Genomic DNA, 19,520 nt, shown 5'->3' on the forward strand with positions numbered 1-19,520 from the left:
CTGGAAAGCGGAAAGGAATTGTAGAAGCAATTCTCGCGAGATTTAGAGAGGCTGTAGCCTGACCAGAGGGGCGGAGACCTATAGAGGGACCACGTGGTGGCTCGCGGAGCTGAGTCTCCGGCGGGCGTCCAGTTTGGGTCTAGGTTGGAGTTGGAATCGTGGAGATGCGGAAGGAAACCCCGCCCCCGCTAGTGCCCCCGGAGGCCCGGGAGTGGAACCTTCCCCCTAATGCGCCCGCTTGTATGGAGCGGCAGTTGGAGGCTGCGCGGTACCGGTCGGGTGAGCCTAGGTCCTGGGTCTGGGAGTTCCCTCACCCCACCCCGAATGCCCTTTCCCGGGACTAAACCTTCCAGCCTGCCCCCAGCCCCCCGCTTACCCCGCATGCCATCCTCACCCCTGCCTCGCGTCGCTGAGCTCAGTCCCCAGCCGTGCCCGGCGTTCCTGGGCTCCGATCCAGACACGGCCAGCTGGCTGCTGGGCGGTCACCAGGGAGATTAGCCCTTCCACTCCTCACGCGCTGACAGCTTGTATCTCCCTTAGATGGGGCGCTTCTGCTTGGGGCTTCTAGCCTGAGTGGCCGCTGCTGGGCTGGCTCCCTCTGGCTTTTCAAGGACCCTTGTGCCGCCCCCAACGAAGGTTTCTGCTCCGCTGGAGTCCAGACGGAGGCCGGAGTGGCTGACCTCACTTGGGTAGGGGACAGAGGTATCCTAGTGGCTTCCGATTCAGGTGAGTCACTTTCTCCTCAACCTTACAGGTGGGATGGAGGCCAGGGATATAGGTCGGGCTGGGCTCAATTTTTAAAATCCCATACTCAGTGCTTGGGGGAGCTTGAGGGTGTTGGTCCCGAAGGAGAGTAACTGTGTAGGTAGGAAATACCTTTCCCAAGATTCTAAATTGTTTGGTGGAACTTCCTAGCAAAATCCATAACAAAATTAACAAATTAATTGGAACTATTTTTCTTCTCTGTATCCACCCAACCCCAAACCAAGGATAATCTTGATCCTAAAGATGATGCCGAGGCCAATCTGTGCACTTTCCATTTCTTCCCATTTTATTCTTAAATGTCTTTATTCTGCTTTCTTTGCCTTGAATGTCAGACTCAGCAATGGAGGCTTTGACATTAAAAAAAAAAAAGAAATCAGAATATGGACGTTGGCAGACATTGCATGGAAGGATAAAGGTGGGACATTAAAGATTGAGCCTCTCTGGCAATTGAGCTTGAACACTCTATATTCAGGGCAGCTATTTGGGGATTTTCTGTACTTAGTCACTGTACAACATATTTTATGTTATTCAACATATTTTTATGACTGTAAAACATTTATTCAAATTGTTCAACAAATACTTTAGTATTAGTATTTAGTACTAAAATACTTTAGTGTTTAGTATTTTTAGTGTCCAAATAATTGGGAATATTTAATCGTACGGACTGTGTGCTACTCAGATCACTGGGGAGATTTCCTCCTTGTTTCCTGAGAGCTTAGAATCCTAGAAGCGAATTGCTGTCTTGGCATAATCCAAGCTTGTTTCCCTCACCCTCCTCCCCACCCCCAACAGGTGCTGTTGAATTGTGGGAGCTGGATGAGAATGAGACACTAATTGTCAGCAAGTTCTGCAAGTATGAGCACGATGACATCGTGTCTACAGTCAGTGTCCTGAGCTCTGGCACGCAAGCTGTCAGTGGTAGCAAAGACTTCTGGTGGGTCCCTCCTCTCATCGCTCCTGTTTCTGGGCCTCCTTTGGGTGTCTTTAGCATCATATTAGCCTCATTAAATACTGTTTTGGGCTCATTATAAGAACCCAGTGACTAATTATGACATGCCTATAAGGTTTTCTTAGAGATTTTTGCAATCCATTGTAAAAGTAGGCTGTACCAGAAGTCCAGTAGGGAAAGACATAGGACGTTCTTATTTGAACACACGTTTTTATGTAGACAGTGTAGGTCAAATTAAGTCTCTGTTTCCTTTTGCTTCTTAGCATCAAAGTTTGGGACCTTGCTCAGCAGATGATTCTGAACTCATACCGAGGTGAGTGCATGTTCTTTCCTTTTCAGTCCTGGCCTTGGCTGTTTTGTTTTTATTCTCCCCTTTGTGCTCTCTGAACTTTGCTTGCATGTTAGTGATATCAATTCTTTGCTCTCCTGCCTGGTACTGTATGTCTTCCAAAACTACGGTCAGGCTCTAATGTCGATTCTAGCCCTTTTCATAATTTCCCTATTTTTTTTTTTTATTGACAGCCTCACCACCTTCTTGGTCACCTGAGGCTGAAAATCCCAGTCCTCTTCCACTCCTCCTGTTTCCCACTATCAGTTGGTCCCCAAGTTCTTTGGAGTCTTTTTCCATTTCATCAGTGACCTTCCGTTCCATTTCTTATGCTCCCATTTATTTTCAGGCTTTATCTTGTACAGACGGTGGCACTCATCTCATCGTTCTACCTGTAATCTTTAGTCTTTCATTGGTTTCTTGTGGCTTGCAGGTTAAAACCTCATGTTCATGTCCTGGCATTGAAGCCTTTTTACTGTCACTCCTTCAAGCATGCCATGCTATCTAAACCTGATCACAGTAGATCTTTGGCATTCTCCAAGTATAAACCCTGATACTTGTGAATCTTGAACGTTTGAATATTCACCTCCATAAAATCTCATTTTTTTGGTGAGAACCATCACTTTCTATTAATGTTCCTTTTTCTGCTCACTTTCATTAGCAGCACTAGCAGCTGACTTTATTTTGGGAGCCATTCCTCATGAAGATACCAAATCTTAATGAAGATAATTATAAAGCGTTAATGTGTGTGTGGCTAAGAGACGTAGATATGGGTGATCACTGGTTCCCCCAGTGACTAAGTGCCTTTCTCTGCCAGTTCTAACTTCAAAGTGCGTGATTCAGATATGGGCGAAGCAAAATCATAAACTCATGTATCTCCTGGAGCTTCAGGGTCACTTGCAGATAGTTAGACAATAATGTTAAAATGTCAGTGCTCGAAGTCTGCTATACTTGCCTTTTGTTTCCTAGACTTACGGTATGTTTTTCTGGTCAATGCTAAATAACTTTTTCAGCACTTGTTCCTTTCAGCCTTTTTAATTGGTTCTTTGTGTTTATTCTTATTCCCCCCACTGATTCCAAATTCCTTGAGGGCAGAGGAACCACATATTTTTTTCATCTTTTGTACTCCCCCATGTTGTTTGTCCCAAAGCTTTGCTTTTTTCAAGTGAGCAATACATTACTTTTCCTCGTGTTGGCTTTCCATGGATTCTATGGAAGGTAGTTTGAGCCCACACTTCTGTCTCAGGGCAGAGCCACATTCAGACTATCTCAGAAAGTCTGGTTAAATCACTTTGGAGAAGGTGGTTTCCACAGCCTGTAATTAACATTTAGCGGAGACCTTTAACATTTTTAGCATGTAGCCCTAAAAGAATTTTGAAGAACTGTACCCTCTCACACATTTTAAAATTAGTATCTAATTTAAATTTAACTAGTTGCAAAGAAAGTTATATCTGGCCATGTCATTTATTGTACACTTTTATAAAATGTTTGTCAAAATTTTGGATTTGCAGATTAAGCTCATTTAATTTACGTAAAACATCTACCAAATAACCTAACTGCCAAAAACCATATGCACTGTTAAGCCAGTTGGCCAAGTGAGACTTAACTTTCAGTCAGAAAAAGTCTGACTTCATTTTTAAATTCAGATAAGCTTATGAGATGTCCTTATGACAACCACCTGTCATATGTTTCAAAATTCTCATTATTAAAGAGATCAGTCACAGAACCACACTTGTGTTTGTGGTGTGGCTGAGAAAGGCCAGCCTCCTTCACAGAATTTTACTCAGGTGCTCTTTCTTTGTCTCAGGAAAAGCCCCTTTTGTTTCATACCTTAGGGTTTTTATACTCCTGAGCATCATGGTAAGGTTTAGGGTGGGTGAGAGGTGTGTATTTCTTCTACACGTGGGAGAAGGGTGACTGTGAGAGTAGAGGTCAGCACTGCTGGCAGATTATAGGCAGCTTCTCAGTTCAATACGGAAGAAGAACACTGGAGAAATTCCCTTAAAACTCTCAGTGTCCAGAACTCCCTCAGAAGTCTTTGTGTGCTACCTGGAGGCATGTGTGCTACTGCTATTCTAGGATGTCTTTACTGTAAATTCCTCTCCTGTTCTTATTCAGCATTTAATTTATCTTTCATGTCTTTAGTGATTCATTTTCCTCCAAGCCTTTTGAGTTTTTATGATGATATCAACATTTCTTCTTAGGTTTCATCTAATCCAAAAATCTCACAGAATTTGCTGATTTGCATCATGAGCCTAGGCCTATTTCTCACACCCTCCCTCCTACCCCTTCATAATATCTGGTCTGCTTGATAGCAATGCCTGCATCTTCTCTGTCTTATTTCTTGTTCTGTCTCCTTTACAGCTCACTCTGGGCAGGTCACCTGTGTTGCTGCCTCTCCCCACAAGGATTCTGTGTTTCTTTCATGCGGTGAGGTGAGATATAATCTCTTTTTCCCTTCCCACCTCCTAACCGCACTCAGACCCTTTAGACCTAAGTCTAGTGTGGAGGGCTTCTGGCCAGCAGCTGCTTCTTTGGATTGTGAAGCCCTTTTTCTGTTCCTTCTTTTAGGACAATAGAATTTTACTGTGGGATACCCGCTGTCCCAAGCCAGCATCACAGATGGGTGAGTCTGAGAGCCAGTGGTGGGAGGGTGATACTAGGAACCCACGTGGAAGAGGCTTTCCTTGGCCAGAGTCAGAGGCAAAGCTGCCAGATGCCCAGTCCCTGACACAAATGACACAATTGCTTTCTTTCCCACTGAGGCACATTGTGTGCAGTGGGTCCCAAGAAGAAGGGCTGGTTCCTGAAGGGTGGGGGGTAATTTACTTTACATTTCCTGGATGGGCGAACAAAGGGGCCAGAGTTGTTATCTTCATGCTTTGTTTTGAAACTTGCCCGTGACTCACGTCTGGAAAGGGCAGGAGGCTGATGGGTTGATGTAGGTTGTGAGGGTCAAGGATGAGGACAGGACTGCCTTAGCAGGGCTTGGGAAACTGAATAAAGGTGCTCCTGGGATTTCGAGTGACTTCGCCTGAGAAGCTTCGGCTCAGAGCTGGGCTCGGAGTCTTGTTCCAGACCCCTCTTCTCCCCTTTGCAGGCTGCAGTGCCTCTGGCTACCTTCCCGCCTCCCTGGCTTGGCATCCTCAGCAGAGTGAAGTCTTTGTCTTTGGTAAGGCAGCATGTCGAACTGTGTGTTGGCTCTGGGAAGGGGAGGATGAGCGAGAGAGCTGACTCCATAATTCGAGACTTTGGCTGCTCAGTCTCATCAGCACACTTGGGCGCAAGGTGAATTATATTAATGGGGGTGTAGGGAGGTGGGATGATCCCAAAGTGGCTTTAGTTTAGCTTTGGAGAGCATGATGATTGTTGTCCTAGTAGATTTGATTCCTGACTGTTTCCTGTGGCTCTTTTATTCATGGCTAGAAGTCAGTGGGCCGCAAAGCAAGTGGATTGCTACATGGGGAATATGCTTGTATAGTAGGGACAGTTGCATTAACATGGTGATATGGCTGTGTGTATGGTGACATAGTTTATGATAACAATTATGTCATCCATTAATTTAATTTCCACAACCCCCAAATGACCAATTATTCCTACTTTACCAAAGAGGAAACTGATGCTCAGTTTCTCCCCTTGCTCTGTAATGTTTCTCTGTAATGCTCAGAGGGGTTAACTTGTTCAAGATGGAGGACCTAGCATTCAAATCCAGATTTGGCTGAGTCCAAAGCCCATGCTCGTAACTTCTGTGATGTACTCCCTCTTTCCTTCAGGTGATGAGAATGGGACTGTCTCCCTTGTGGACACCAAGAGTGCAGGCTGTGCCCTCAGCTCAGCTGTGCACTCCCAGTGTGTCACTGGGCTGGTGTTCTCCCCGCACAGGTACTGTTCTTTGTCGTCAAGGGCCTGATGGGTATGAATAGGAAGAATGAGGGGGGATGCTTGTGTTGGCGTAGCATTAGCTGATTGGGTAGCTCCTTAAAGCAGGCACTGTTGTAGCTGGGGTTTTGGAATGTGAAAGATCTCAAGACTGTAGTCCATTTTTTGGGTTGTATGGTCTCTGACTGCAAATGGCTAAAATATGGTCTTGTTCCTGCTCAGCACCCAAAATGGTTAATACTGTGGGCTTGTAGGGCTGTGTGGTTGGAAAGCCCGTGTTTCTGGATCATCACTGAAGCTACAGGGAGGGGCTAGATGGGATGGTTAGTTGCCAGGATGGCTGTCCACCCTGACTTTGCTCCATTTTCCTCATCTTTCCTTGGAACTTGCACCTAGACTTGACTGGCCTTAACCCAAAGTGGGGATCAAGCCACCTTCTCTGATCATTTTAGAGTGGGCTTTGGGGACTGCCCAGTCAGGTTTTGTCTTGAGACCTGTGGGCTTTATGTTTCCCAACCCCCTCCTTCTCTCCTAGTGCTCCCTTCCTGGCCTCTGTCAGTGAAGACTGCTCCCTTGCTGTGCTGGACTCAGGCCTTTCTGAGGTGTAAGTGTGACGTGGAACCCTGTGATCAGGAATCAGGGAGGGGAGCAACAGGTGGCGGGGGCCTTTTTCTCTTTGGAAAACTGGGTTGTCTCTTTCAAGGAGACTTGGTGATGGAAGCAGGCCGACAGCTGACCGTCTCCCTGTTCTGGGGGCTGACTCACAACCAGCTCTGTCCCTGCTAGAGGAGGATTGTGGTGGTGGGTGTGATTTCTGAGCCTGGCATTCCAGCTGACTCCCAGAAAGGGACAGTCTACCCTTTTCACACAAAGAACCTCATGTAGGAAATGCAACCTGCTATAGGGTGAAAGGCACCAGACAGAAGATCTGATTGTACTTCCTTCTTTGCCATGAGATGCTGTCTGATACTGGCTCATATCACCACCCTTGGTCTAGCAATCATTTCTTCTATGAAAATAGGTCCCTAGATTGGATGATGAAGTCTTCTGTGGGTAGCTACACCACTATGCTGGTGACTAGGCCATATATATGGTGAAGTGTGCCCTGGGTGTGTTGGATCTCTTCTTTCCATTTCTGCTTTTTCCTCTGTCTCTTACTATGCCCACACTTTTCTTTGTTCTCTTGTAGGTTTAGAAGCCGAGCCCACAGAGACTTTGTGAGAGATGCTACTTGGTCCCCGCTCAATCACTCCCTTCTTACCACAGTGGGCTGGGACCATCAGGTCATCCACCATATCGTGCCCACAGAACCTCTCCCAGAGCCTGGACCTAAGAGTGTTGCTGAGTAGATTGGATTTCAGACAAAAAGCAAATCCCCAATGAGTATCCACTCCCTTTGCCCCTTCCCTCTCAGTTTGTGAGACAACACAGGAGCCTTTTACAGTATGTTGGTACACCAGATCTGTGCAGTTAATAGGCATTGTCTCTCAGCCTGGGGTAGGCTGGATTCTGGGGTCCTGTAGCCAGGGAAGAAAAACTTCCTTGAACATGGATATGTATGTATTTGAGTGTGTATGTAGATAAATAGTTTTTGTTGATGGGGGGAATAAAAAATACATCCCACATCTTTCCCAAGGCCCAATCCCCATTCCCCACCCCCCCAGCACCCGCCCCAAAGTTAACAAAAGATTTTATGCTTCCCATGTAGCTTTGCATGAGGAATTGGCCATGTCTGTATGAGGTATGGGATGTGAGCATCCCTGGATTCTTGGAAGCAGCTCATAGAGATAGGAGCAATTTTATTTTTTTATAGAGCTTAATTCACCTTTGTCATGGGCTGTGCTTCCATTCACATCCAGCCCAGCTCACCTTGAGGAAGAGCCAGGACACTCACCACAGTTTTGCACATCCCTTGTTATTAAACTGAGCCAGAAGTCCAGTTTCTGGCTGAATAAGAAGTTTGGCTGGTACCTGTGTAATGCCCCCACCCCACCCCCGACCCCCATGGAGTTGTGTATATGAGAGATGAGAGTGTATTTCTGCCATAGATGCCATAAAAGAGTTTCAGGATGGAGAGTTTAAAGGCATTTCAGTTAAAAACTGACACAGACTTGCATAGGAATGTCTGCCACTTTTCCACCTGAAAACAGTCTGGGGCCTGACCTTTTTTGCCTCTGGGCCCCTGTCTCTGGATATAGGAAGCCTGAATGCTATTTTGGGGGACTCTGAAAATTTTAAATACGGCATCAGAGAAAGAATCGGAAGTACCGGTCAGTGAAATAAAAAGTTGATTCATTGTTGGCTTGTCTTTTGAAGCGTGTGTGTCATGTGCCGTTAGACATGCCACTATGTGAGCCATCAGGGTATCTCTTATAGCCTATTACTTTTTTGTGTGCTTCCGCAGCCCCCTAGAGTAGCTAGTTGGAACTTAAGGTAAATATTTGGTTACTTGGTTGGTGGCTACTGCCACTTAGAAGTTATGGATCAATTGCTGATTGTATTAAAACTAAATTAAATCAGCTATGTACTTCTGTGCTTTGCAAGTTTCGTTTAGCTAAAATATCATGAAACTGGGGCAGTTTCACGGGCAAAGTATTTGTAAGTAAAGCTGTGTTTCACCCTTGCTGAGCGTGAGCTCTGTTCTCACAATTACCCTGGAGTGAAAACATGGGAATTTGTCGTCATATGATCTAACTGTCAGGTTTGGGGGGAGGTGGAATCGAAGCCCTCACTGTTCGTAAGTGTAACTTCTTGGGAGGTAATAGGATATGTTGGTAGAAACACTTAAGTTCTTCCCAGCGGTAAAAGCTTAAAATTTGTGATCACTTAGAGAAAGTGAGGTAGAGGGTGAGGTGGGTAGGAATTAAATTTTCATGGGCATGTTCCTCATGGACTTAAGAATGATAGAGAGAAAAGTCAGTGAAAGAGATAAGAGTCCAAGGAAATAAATATAATGTGTCAAGGTGGTTAAAATGACATCACAGAAGGAAAACCTACAGTTTGAAGAACCATGTTACTTAATGTAAAAAATATTAGTTTAGATTCAGATAGATCTGTGCTGATGCAAGTAATTCACATCTATTTATGATCATCACCAAGACATTTGCAAATGTAATCGAAGTCACAGTAGGAATGACCCTCACAATTGTGATTGAATGTGTCTATTACAGTGAGAAAAAAAAAGGTGGTTCAAACTAGAAGGTGACCTCAAAATAATCAGAAATGTAGTATCACATGCAGTGTTGTTTACTAGGCTATTGACTTGGGAGTAGTTTCAGTACAGTGAGCACAGATTTGCTGACCACAGGTGGAAATGGGCTCATTTTGTTTTCTTTGTTTAAAACCATACAAGCATATATTTTGCATTTAATCTCACTGGTTCAAATATCCAAATGCTGGAGTAAGTCCATTTCCCTATCCTCATTGTTCTTACTGTGAAGTCCACTAACCTGACCAACTATATTCCACTGCTGATTTCTGGTGCTCAGAACAACAAACACTGAGGTTGGCTCAAGTACTGTTTCGGGTAGCTCCAGACATCAGGCTGGTTCTCCAGGATCTGTCCTGCCCCACAGGACGGTAGGAGGCTGGTCTTTAATTACCAGCTCTATAGGCATTACCTGCTGATCCACAGTGGCATTAAGGCAGCAAAATCACCCAAGCTCTGACTGCTCTGGACTCCCAGCCATGTTTCCTCTGGGCAGCATTATAGAAAGGGCAGGAGATTGGGAGGGTGGGGGTAGGAGGGTCCCTGTAGTTTATTTTTTAATCACTCAGTTACAGAGGGCTCCAAAACTCTCTTGCCACACCTAGACCCAAAAGTAAAGGGCTCTGATTTGTAAAATGCACATTTCTTGTTGCATATGGACAGCCTGAGCAACGTGCTTTCATATTCTTTGTATTTCCGTAGTTGTTTGACTTAACTGTATCTACAAAGTAAAAGAATAGAAAAAAAAAAGGTTTGTTCCAAACTATACTTACATAAGCATTTCTTTCAGTAAGACGTGCATCAAATATTTGTATGCATCCTAGGGAAGTTTTAGGGCACCTAAAGAGAGCCAACATACGTGAAAGAAGCTGAAAGAATTCATATCAAATCACCGTTTGTAGCAACTTTCTTACTGCCAATCTTGGGTCACACTGAAATTTAGAATCACTTGTGCAGGGAACTGATTTTGTTTGGAAAAAGGGTAAGGAAGCTCTAGTCTCTATTTTGATGTAATTAAAATCTCTCAAGAGTGTCAGCAGTCTATATAGCTTGATTTTGGAAAAGTAAAGTAAGCAGACCAGTTTTGAGCCCCAAACACATTTTCTTATGGAGTTCTCCATCAAAAGTGGGCAGTTGTGGAGTTTTTCATCTTCATTACATGGTCGTAGGACTAGTGCAATCCAGAGAGTGAAGGAGGTGCAAAGATCAGGACAGGAAGCGTTAACTCATTTTAAGTTATAGAGGCATGTTAAGATACAGTCACTGATGCTAAAATCTTTTATCATCTGGAGTAAGGTTTAATGTAGTCCTCAACGTATTCTGGAAACTCTCCTTGTCTTGTAAATGATGTTCTGCTTCTTCAGTATATAATAGATCATCAAAATTCAATAGGTCAGTAAGTAAAGGGTTTCACCCCCAAACACCATCCTTTCAACTTTCTGGTGGGAAAGCCAGTGCTACTGGGTGCAAGTTCCTTCAGTGAATGTAGACATTTCATTGTCACTGTGATGTTGGTTGTCAGATTCTGGTATATTTCACTTTGGGAGGCACCATGTTATAAGCATTAGAAACTTCAAACTAAAATTTTCCACTCCAATGGTAACCCTTATCTAGGATCTCAGCTGAAAGGAATGAAGCTTGTTTGAATCAGAAAATGTACTTTACATGTGTAAGTATATCAGCTTCAAATTCTGCCAGATCTTTAACAAGCAGCTTGTCTCTCACAGAAACCCTCTGATTAGGATAGAAACTGGCTGATGTACAGGCCCCTGACCATTATCCAATGTCAATTTGCCTGGCAGAGTTAGTATTAATGCTACCTTTGACCTCGGCACCTGGAGACACAGGCTGGGTGCCCAACACCATTCCTGGGCCCCTGTTGCAGTCTGTACTTGGCAGGGCCAACATGGGCCTTGTTTGTTTTTCTTAAGTTGTTTTTTAAAAAAACTATGGTAAAATATAAAATTTACCATTTTAACCATTTTAAGTGTACAATTCACTGGCATTAAGTACATTCACATTGTGCAACCACCATCCATCATCCCAAGTTGAAACTTTGTACTCATTAAACAATAACTCTCCTTCTCCAGGACCTTGACAACCACCATTCTACTTTCAGGTCTATGAATTTGACTATTCTAGGTACCTCTATGAGTGGAATCGTACAGTGTTTGTGCTATGTGTCTGGCTTATCATTTGATTTCATAAGGCGTTGACTTGCTCCTCAAAGTGTGGTCTGTGCACCAGCAGCATTGGCATCACCTGGAACCTGTTAGAAGGGCAGAATGTTCAGACCTCCTAAATCAGAGTTTATATTTTCACAACTTCCCCAGTGACTCCTGCATGTTAAAGTTTGAGAAGCATTGGCTTTATCTACTGAGAATTCTAGATGGGTCAGGAACCAGGCAGGGAAGTCACCAGCCATTCAAGAGTGAGCAGCTGTGGTGTATCAGAAGCTTTTGGGCCTTGTGGTGTGTGGTAGTGAGCAAGACAGACATGGTCAGCCCATACTTCGGCAGCTTAGTCTAGAGAGAGAGACAGGAAGGAAATAATGTTTTAGTGCTAGCCAAAAGAAATAAAGATTGCTAGACAGAAGGATGATAGCCAGTCATGAAGAAGTGGTAAATCTTCCCTGATGAAGTGACATTTGGATTGAGTCCTAAAGGTTGGATGTGGGTTAGCTGATGCTTGGGGCTGGGGAAGAATTCCAGATGGAAGTGGCAGTGTGAGAGTCCTGCTGTGGAAGGAGCTTAGAGCTTCCTAGAGAAGGAGGGCACTGCAGCTAGGGGTAAATATGGAGGTGGGGGTGCAGGATAAAAGGAGATGAGGTTGGTTGCCGCTGGATGGTGGGTGCCGTGAGCCATGCTGAAGATCTCAAACAGCGAAGTAACGTGTTGGATGTGCTTTTGAAATGGATTCCGTTGATGTGCTTTGGAGGGGAGACTATGGAAGCTTAAAGGGGCCTAGGTTTCGTTTTGTTTTTTTCTTTGACCTAAGCCACCAGGGGGTAGGCAGCTGAACTAGGCTTGGCCATTTGGCTACTTCCATCTAGGACTTAAATCTGGAGGCAGTGCAGCAAAGATTCAAAGAATGGGTATCTGGCAATGACGAGTGACAGCCCAGTGGCGGCATCACCAGTCCCACCAATGGAACTTTCTAACCAGACTTTCCATGGCAGGACCCCGGCAGTCTATTTTTTTTTATAAATAGTCTTTCTTGGATCCTGACTGTGTTTTAAGACTGATTCTTGATACTGAGTTGTATGAGCTGTTTATAAATTTTGGAAATTAACTCCTTATAGGTCATATCATTTGCAAGTATTTTCTCCCATTCAGTAAGATGTCCTTTCATTTTGATGGTTTCCTTTGCTGTGCAAAAAGCTTTGAAGTTTGATTAGGTCCCCTTTGTTTAATTTTGCTTTTATTTATTTTGCCTTAAGAGACAGATCTAAAAAAATATTGTGATTTATGTCAAAGAGTGTTCTGCCTGTGTTCTCTTCTAGGAGTTTTATGGTTTCAAGCCTCACATTTAGGTCTTTAATCCATTTTGAGTTTATTTTTGTATATGGTGTTAGAGAATGTTGTAATTTCATTCTTTTACATGTAGCTGTCCAGTTTTCCCAGCACCACTTATTGAAGAGACTGTCTTTTCTCCATTGTATATTCTTGCCTCCTTTGTCATAGATTAATTGACAATAAGTGTGTAGGTTTATTTCTGGGATCTCTATCCTGTTCCATTGATTAATGTGTCTGTTTTTTGTGCCAATACCATACTGTTTTGATTAACATAGCTTTGTAGTCAAGCTTTGTAGGATGATTGTGCTGAACACCTGAATTAAGGGAGTGTGATACCTCCAGCTTAGTTCTTTTTTCTCAAGGTTGCTTTGGCAATTTGGGGTCATTTGTGGTTCCATATGGATTTTAGGATTACTTGTTTTAGTTCTGTGAAAAATGTCATTGGTATTTCGATAGGTATTGCATTAAATCTGTAGATTGCTTTGGGTAGTATGGACATTTTAACAATGTTAATTCTTCCAATCCAAGAACATGGGATATCGTTCCATTTCTTTGTATCATTTTCAAATTCCTTCGTCAGTGTTTTATAGCTTTCAGAGTATATGTCTTTCACATACCTGGTTAAGTTTATTCCTAGGTATTTTTTTATTCTTGATGTGATTGTAAATGGGATTGTTTCCTTAATTTCTCTTTCTCATAGTTCATTATTACAAACAAAGAACCCAATTAAAAAATGGGCAGAAGGCCTGAATAGACATTTTTACAAAGAAGATATATAGATGGCCAACAGACACGTGAAAGACTGCTCAACATCACTAATCATCAGAGAAATGCGAATCAAAACCACAATGAGATACCACCTCACACCTGTTAGAATGGCTGTCACCAAAAAGTCTACAAATAACAAATGTTGGTGAAGGTGTGGAGGAAAGGGAACCCTAGTACATTGTCGGTGAGATCGTGAATTGATGCAGCCACTATGGAAAACAGTATGCAGGTTTCTCAAAAAACTAAAAATACAACTACCATATGATCCAGCAATTCCACTCCTGGGTATGTATCCGAAGAAAACAAAAACACTAATTTGAGAAGAATCGTGCACCCTAGTGATCATAGCAGCATTATTTACAATAGCCAAGGTATGGAAGCAACTTAAGTGTCCATCAACAGATGAATGGGTAAAGAAGATGTGATGTACATACATACAATGGAATATTATTGGGCCATAAAATGAAATTCTGCCATTTACAACAATGTGGATGGACCTAGAGAGTATTATGCTTAGTGAAATAAATCAGACAGATAAAAATAAATACTCTGTGCTATCACTTATATGTGAAATCTAAAAAATAAAACAAATGAATGTATATAACAAAACAGAAACAGACTTGCAGATACAAAGAACAAACTAGTGGTTACCAGTGCAGAGGAGGAAAGGAGGGAGAGGCGAGATAGGGGTATGGGATTAACAGACACAAAATACTATGTATAAAATAAATAATCAACAGGGGTATATTGTACAGCACAGGGACATATAACCATTCTTTTGTAATAACTTTAAATGGAGTTTATAAAAATAATGAATCACTGTGTTGTACACCTGAAACTAATATAATATTATAAGTCAACTGTACCTCAATTAAAAACAACAGACTGATTCTACAACATGCCCATTGATTCTAAGTTGCCTTACAGGCTTTCCTTTGAATTCCTGTTTTGATTGATTTAGCCAGAGCTGGTGTCTGTTGTTTGCAACCTCACCACGCTGACAATTGCTGTCTTGGTCAGTGGGGAAAATGCTGCATGTTCTGTGAGGTTGGAAGTGAATAGAAGCTGTTGTCAGAGTTACGGGAATCTTCCTGCAAGGTCATCACTGTCATCAGGAATAACAGCCCCTCTTCGTTGATTTCTATGAAGGGTATTTTCTGTCTTGTTCTGACCCTGCTCTGCTGACTCCACCCCCGCCCCCTTCCCCAAGAGTCTTTCTGGGCCCCATCCACTCTCATGTGCCACCAAAGGTTGGGCAGCTGCTCATTACTGTATACTTTAATAACAGTGTAGCAGGTGCAGTTGGCTGTCTAATAACTATTCTCCCTCCTTCCTGCATATTTACCAACAGGACTTTGATTTTGTTCAGGTACGAGTGGCCATGTCCTTTAGAGAAGAAACACATCAAGAACTTGGGTCCTGGATGATTGTGCTGAACGCCTGAATTAAGCAGTGCTGATTAAGCCACCTCTTTTGGATTTCTTTTAATGTGAGTTAATAAGTTTTAATTTTGATTAAATTGCTTCTAGTTGAGTTTTCTGTTGCACCTAACAAATGCAAATAGTTAATAGTGCATTATATTTTTGAGCATTTACCTTTTAAACACTCTATTTAAAGTAATACTTTTAATCATCTGAATACTCTGTAAGATAATTATTACTATTTTTGTTATATTCATTCATTTTTTTGTTTGTTTTTTAGATTCCACATGTAAGTGAAAACATACAGTATTAGTCTTTCCTTATCTCACTTCACTAAGCATAATACCCTCCAGGTCCATCCATGTTGTTGCAGATGGCAACATTTCTTTTTTTTTGATGGCAGAGTAACATTCCATTGTATATATATACCGCATCTTCTTTATCCATTCATCAGTTGATGGACACTTAGGTTGCTTCCAAATCATGGCTATTGTAAATAATGCTGCTATGAACATTGGGGTGCATGTATTTTTGTCAAATTAGTGTTTTCATTTTCTTTAGACACATACCCAGGAGTGGAATTGTTGGATCATATGGTAGTTCTATTTTTAATTTTGTGAACAACCTCCATACTGTTTTTCGTGGCGGCTGTACTAATTTACATTCCCACCAAAAGTGTACTAGGGTTCCCTTTTCTCCATATCCTTGCCAACATTTATTATTGTTGTCTTTTTGGTGATAGCCATTCTGACAGGTGTGAGGTGATATCTCATTGTGGTTTTGATTTGCATTTCCCTGATGATTAGCAATGTTGAGCATCTTTTCACGTGCCTGTTGGCCATCTGTATATCTTCTTTGGAAAAATGTCTATTGAGGTCTTCACCCATTTTTTTAATTGAGTTGTTTGTTTTTTGATATTGAATTGGCTGAATTTTTTGTATATTTTTGAATTTACTCCCTGGTCAGACATATCATTTGCAAATCTCTCTCCCATTCAGTAGGTTGTCTTTTCTGAAACATAATTATTAATATTTTAATGTTATAGGTGGGAAAACAGGCTCATAAAGATTAAGCAACATGATCCAAGATTATATGGTCTGTCAGTCAGGGTCCTAAGGAAAACAGGTGGTACACTCAAATTAAGATAATTTGAGGAGGGTTTATTTACAAAGAGACTAACTACAGAGTTTTGGGAGTGGTGTAGGGGAATCATAGAGCTAGTATAGGAAGCCAGGGCTAGAAGAGTGGAGCTGTTACAGGGAGAGGTTACCTGAAACTGGAAGAAGAGATAGTCAGGTCGAGCAGTCTTCCTTGAGAGGAACAGTGAACCTCGAAGGAGGGTTATGGTCATCTTGATGTGACTTCATAGGGAGTGATCCCTAGGGGAATAAACACCCTGACCTCACTCTCCTTCCTCCCTCTACTCTTCTGTCAGGCAGAGCCCACTGAGCTATTGGATGTAGTCCAAACAGACTAACTTGCAGGGGCAGAGAACAAGGTGGAGAAGGATGGGGAGGTAGAGGGACAATTGGAAAATATCTGTTGTGGTCCAGGCTGTTTGCCCCTTACTGTCCTCTCTTGTCCGAAATGCAGGTCAAATGTCGTGACCTCAACACAAGAGATGCCCAAAGTTCCATCAGCTCTTTATCATCATGGGATGATGTTCATTTGTTCATACTTTCATCTTAAACCTAAACAATCAGCCATCAACAGTGCCCTCATATAAAGTAACAGGAGGGAAATGGGAAGATAAAAACAAGTAATATAAAATATAGCTGTTACAATCCCTGCTTCTATAACTGGACACAATGCCAGTTGCCTCTTTCTAAGCCAGAGTGTGCTCCTTGGCTGTGCTTTTTCTTAGCTCATTCATTCCAAAGGCAGACCATTTAATTGCTGGTTCTGGAGCTACAAAGATAAATCAGTCACATATCCTGACTAAAAGAGCTCACATTGCAATAGATGAAATAGTTATTTAATTTTAAATGTAGGCTAATAAGGGGTAAGTAGATACCTGATCTCTGGTTTGTGATGAAATTAAAAGAACAAGAACAACAATGAAAGCAACTCTGCTTTAACTGGGGTTTTTTTCACCCTTGGGAGTATTAATTATCAATACTGGATAATTCTTTGCTGTGGGAGGCTGTCTTGTGCCTTGTAGGGTATTTAGCACCATCCCTGTCTTCTACCCACTAGGTACTAGTAGCACCCCTGCCTCCATCGTGACAACCAAAAATGTCTCCAGACTTTGCCAAGTGTCCCATGGGGGGCAAATTATTGCCCAATTGAGAACAACTGGCTTAAAAAGTAAAGAAAGAGTCCATTGCATGGATGTGTAGCAACACATTTATATGTCTCCAAATCATGGTTATTTAGTCAGTTGGGATTTCCCTTTTGTTTTGTTTGTTTTTTGTTGTTACAAATAAACCTGCAGTGAACATACTTTCTTTGTTTACTTGGGCAGATATGTCTGCATGGCAAATTTCTAAAAGTGAAGTTGCTGGGTTATAGGATGTGTTTAGGATTGTGATGTTCTCAAAATGACTTCTAAGGAGATTGAATAAATAGTGTTACCTTTACTGCTTTATTAAAATATTCTTTTTCGAATTGCCTCAAGTTTTACACTTAAATAATATCTAAGAAATCATGGGTTTTTTGGATAATTACATTTTCGAACACACATTAAAATAAACACATAAATATTAAAATTTAAAAATCCTAATGCACAACCCAAAATCATCTTTTATATTAAATATTGGGAAACAATGCTCTAGTCTATCTCCTTCACTTTAGAGATGTGGTAAAGCTGTTTCAAGCTTACACTGATCTGGAGTCAACACTCTTTGTGTTCTTATGTTATTCAACCAATTGCTTTTGTTCGAATCATACTTCTCCAATTCTTCCACCTGAGAATCATGAAAAATTTGGTCAAATGCTTTGTTAAACCCACAGCCCTTCACGTCTGTGATCTTGCCTTCATCTAGTTGAGTGTTGTAGAATGTGGAAGAGGTTGTGATGCAGTGGGGATTTCTTCAGCAAGCCAACTAAAAGGTATTGTATGTGCCTTTTGTCATTTCGTGAGAACAGGCTGAGCATTAGGAAGGAGTGTTTTCTAAGTATCTGGGTGGGTGTGTAAAAATACAAAGCAATGGTTGTACTTTTGACAGCAGGAACCCAAGGAGGAGGATTGGGAGCGAACAGTGCGACATGGCACAGTGATTTTCAACCTGACCCTCACTCAGCATTTCACTATTCATCATCTCCTACACACAGAGGCTTAGTTGCCAATTCTTTGGCACAGTCATCCCTGAATGAAGCAGAGGTCACTCCTGGGCATCCATTGTTATATCTTGCCGTTCTTCTCAGCATCATTAGTCACTTTTGAATGGATGGAAGAGGGAGGTCTGGGATCCAACCTTGCCCACTGCAGCAGACTAGGAGCCCAGAACACTGAGCCAGGTGCAGATGAAGGAGGTTCAGTTGGCAGGCAGATTTGGCTCTGTGATGGGTACAGCATGAACAGCTAGTGCCCCTGGCAGGAGTCTGGGTGGAAGGGCGCAAACCTCGTGGGAAATCTTAGTGATGTGGTATCTGGGGAGCAGGAGGTGGGGTGAAGGGAGGCTTAGAAGCAGAGAGAAGCAGGCATTCACATCAGGGTGATCTTAAAAGGCAGGCAGTAAGGCCCCAGGAGCCCGGCAAGAATGAGTCAGGACCCAGGCCCTAGGAACCAACTGTGGTGCCTACAGTTATAAACCAGGAAGAGAAATCAAAGCAGAGACCCAGAAACAAGAATTAGGGCACAAGGGCTAGGACCTGGGAAACAAGTAAGAGCTTGGTCACTAGAGTTAGAAAGCGCACCATGGGTAATCTACCAATGGTGCGAGATGTTGCCAAATCTAATCCAGCACTGCATTTATGAGGCTTAAGTATCTCCTGATTCTGATTAATATTAGCTGAAGGTATGGAGGGTGGCATTGAACATGCAGGTGAGACCTAATGATAGTACAGAGCAGGAATTGGATCTCAAGGTTGTTTGGAAACAAAACTCATGTGATTTCCACTGCACTCATCCAAGAGATAAAAGAGAGGGACACACACTGGCTCTGAGGAGTGTGAGCCACGTGCTCACTAGACTAGAAGCTCCTTGAGCAGAAACTGTCTTCATCACCACATACCTAGGGTGCCTATCAGGGCCTGGCCCGTGCTGAGTGAATATTCATTGAAAACGTAAAGGAAGGCAAAGAGGGCTGAACAAATGGAGATACAGCCTCTGTTGGGTGGGGTATTCTCTGGCTTTCCCAAGTTTCGGTGAAATATCCTTGCCCTAAACATTCTATACCAACTTATTGTTCTTACTGCATGATATCCAAGCAACCTGCTGATACAAATTAAACTTTCCTAGTTTCTTCATATTGGAAATGAAGTGAATTCAACCACTAGCCATTGTTACTTCCCAGTGTCATTTATTATATTGACGTCTGGTTAGCACCTCACTGGCATGTGGATTAGGTCAGCTGTGTAAGTCTCCAAGAGGATGGGCATAGTGGATACACTGAGAACATCCAGTTTCTGGTCCCCCATGATTGAGGTTCACACCCTGAAATATGGGACCTTCTCATGATCTGAGAGCCTCTATAGCAGAAAAGAAAACTGGTAGATCATGAGAACACTGGAGTATAGACCTATG

The 19,520-nt window shown here is 42.6% G+C and overlaps 2 protein-coding genes and 1 pseudogene across 4 annotated transcripts in view; 2 read left to right on the forward strand and 1 right to left on the reverse strand.

Moving 5' to 3' along the window:
- WDR77 (WD repeat domain 77) lies at positions 1-14,210 on the forward strand. 2 transcript variants are annotated; one of them, XM_082431715.1, is made up of 10 exons: positions 1-279; positions 541-726; positions 1,558-1,699; positions 1,978-2,027; positions 4,407-4,477; positions 4,614-4,668; positions 5,143-5,214; positions 5,816-5,924; positions 6,457-6,525; positions 7,111-14,210. In XM_082431715.1, the coding sequence occupies exons 1-10, from the start codon at positions 165-167 to the stop codon at positions 7,268-7,270; spliced, it is 1,029 nt and encodes a 342-aa protein (XP_082287841.1). In that variant the 5' UTR covers positions 1-164; the 3' UTR covers positions 7,271-14,210. The 2 variants fall into 2 exon arrangements, with proteins under 2 accessions (XP_082287841.1, XP_082287842.1); XM_082431716.1 differs by lacking the exon at positions 6,457-6,525.
- The window catches only part of LOC309645959 (proteasome subunit alpha type-3 pseudogene), a 452,949-nt pseudogene that overhangs the window by 319,860 nt on the left and 113,569 nt on the right, over positions 1-19,520 (reverse strand). The gene's annotated exons all lie outside the window — the stretch shown is intronic.
- Positions 11,727-19,520, forward strand: part of LOC309656326 (oviduct-specific glycoprotein-like) — a gene marked incomplete at its 5' end in the record, with an annotated part of 20,075 nt that continues 12,281 nt past the window's right edge. The window contains 4 exons of the mRNA XM_082452629.1: positions 11,727-11,750; positions 14,374-14,459; positions 14,877-14,901; positions 17,818-17,884. Of these exons, the coding sequence (XP_082308755.1) occupies positions 11,727-11,750; positions 14,374-14,459; positions 14,877-14,901; positions 17,818-17,884 (202 nt within the window). The remainder of the gene's footprint in view (positions 11,751-14,373; positions 14,460-14,876; positions 14,902-17,817; positions 17,885-19,520) is intronic.

Source organism: Balaenoptera physalus (genome assembly GCF_965194825.1).
Source record: "Balaenoptera physalus genome assembly, chromosome: 1".
NCBI classification, from domain to species: domain Eukaryota; kingdom Metazoa; phylum Chordata; class Mammalia; order Artiodactyla; family Balaenopteridae; genus Balaenoptera; species Balaenoptera physalus.

Excerpts from the sequence above, each read along its gene's own strand:
- WDR77 (XM_082431715.1), top strand. The coding sequence starts at position 165 with ATGCGGAAGGAAACCCCGCCCCCGCTAGTGCCCCCGGAGGCCCGGGAG. Across the intron at positions 2,028-4,406 it reads GATTCTGAACTCATACCGAG|CTCACTCTGGGCAGGTCACC; the intron begins GTGAGTGCATGT and ends TCTCCTTTACAG. Across the intron at positions 5,925-6,456 it reads CTGGTGTTCTCCCCGCACAG|TGCTCCCTTCCTGGCCTCTG; the intron begins GTACTGTTCTTT and ends CTTCTCTCCTAG.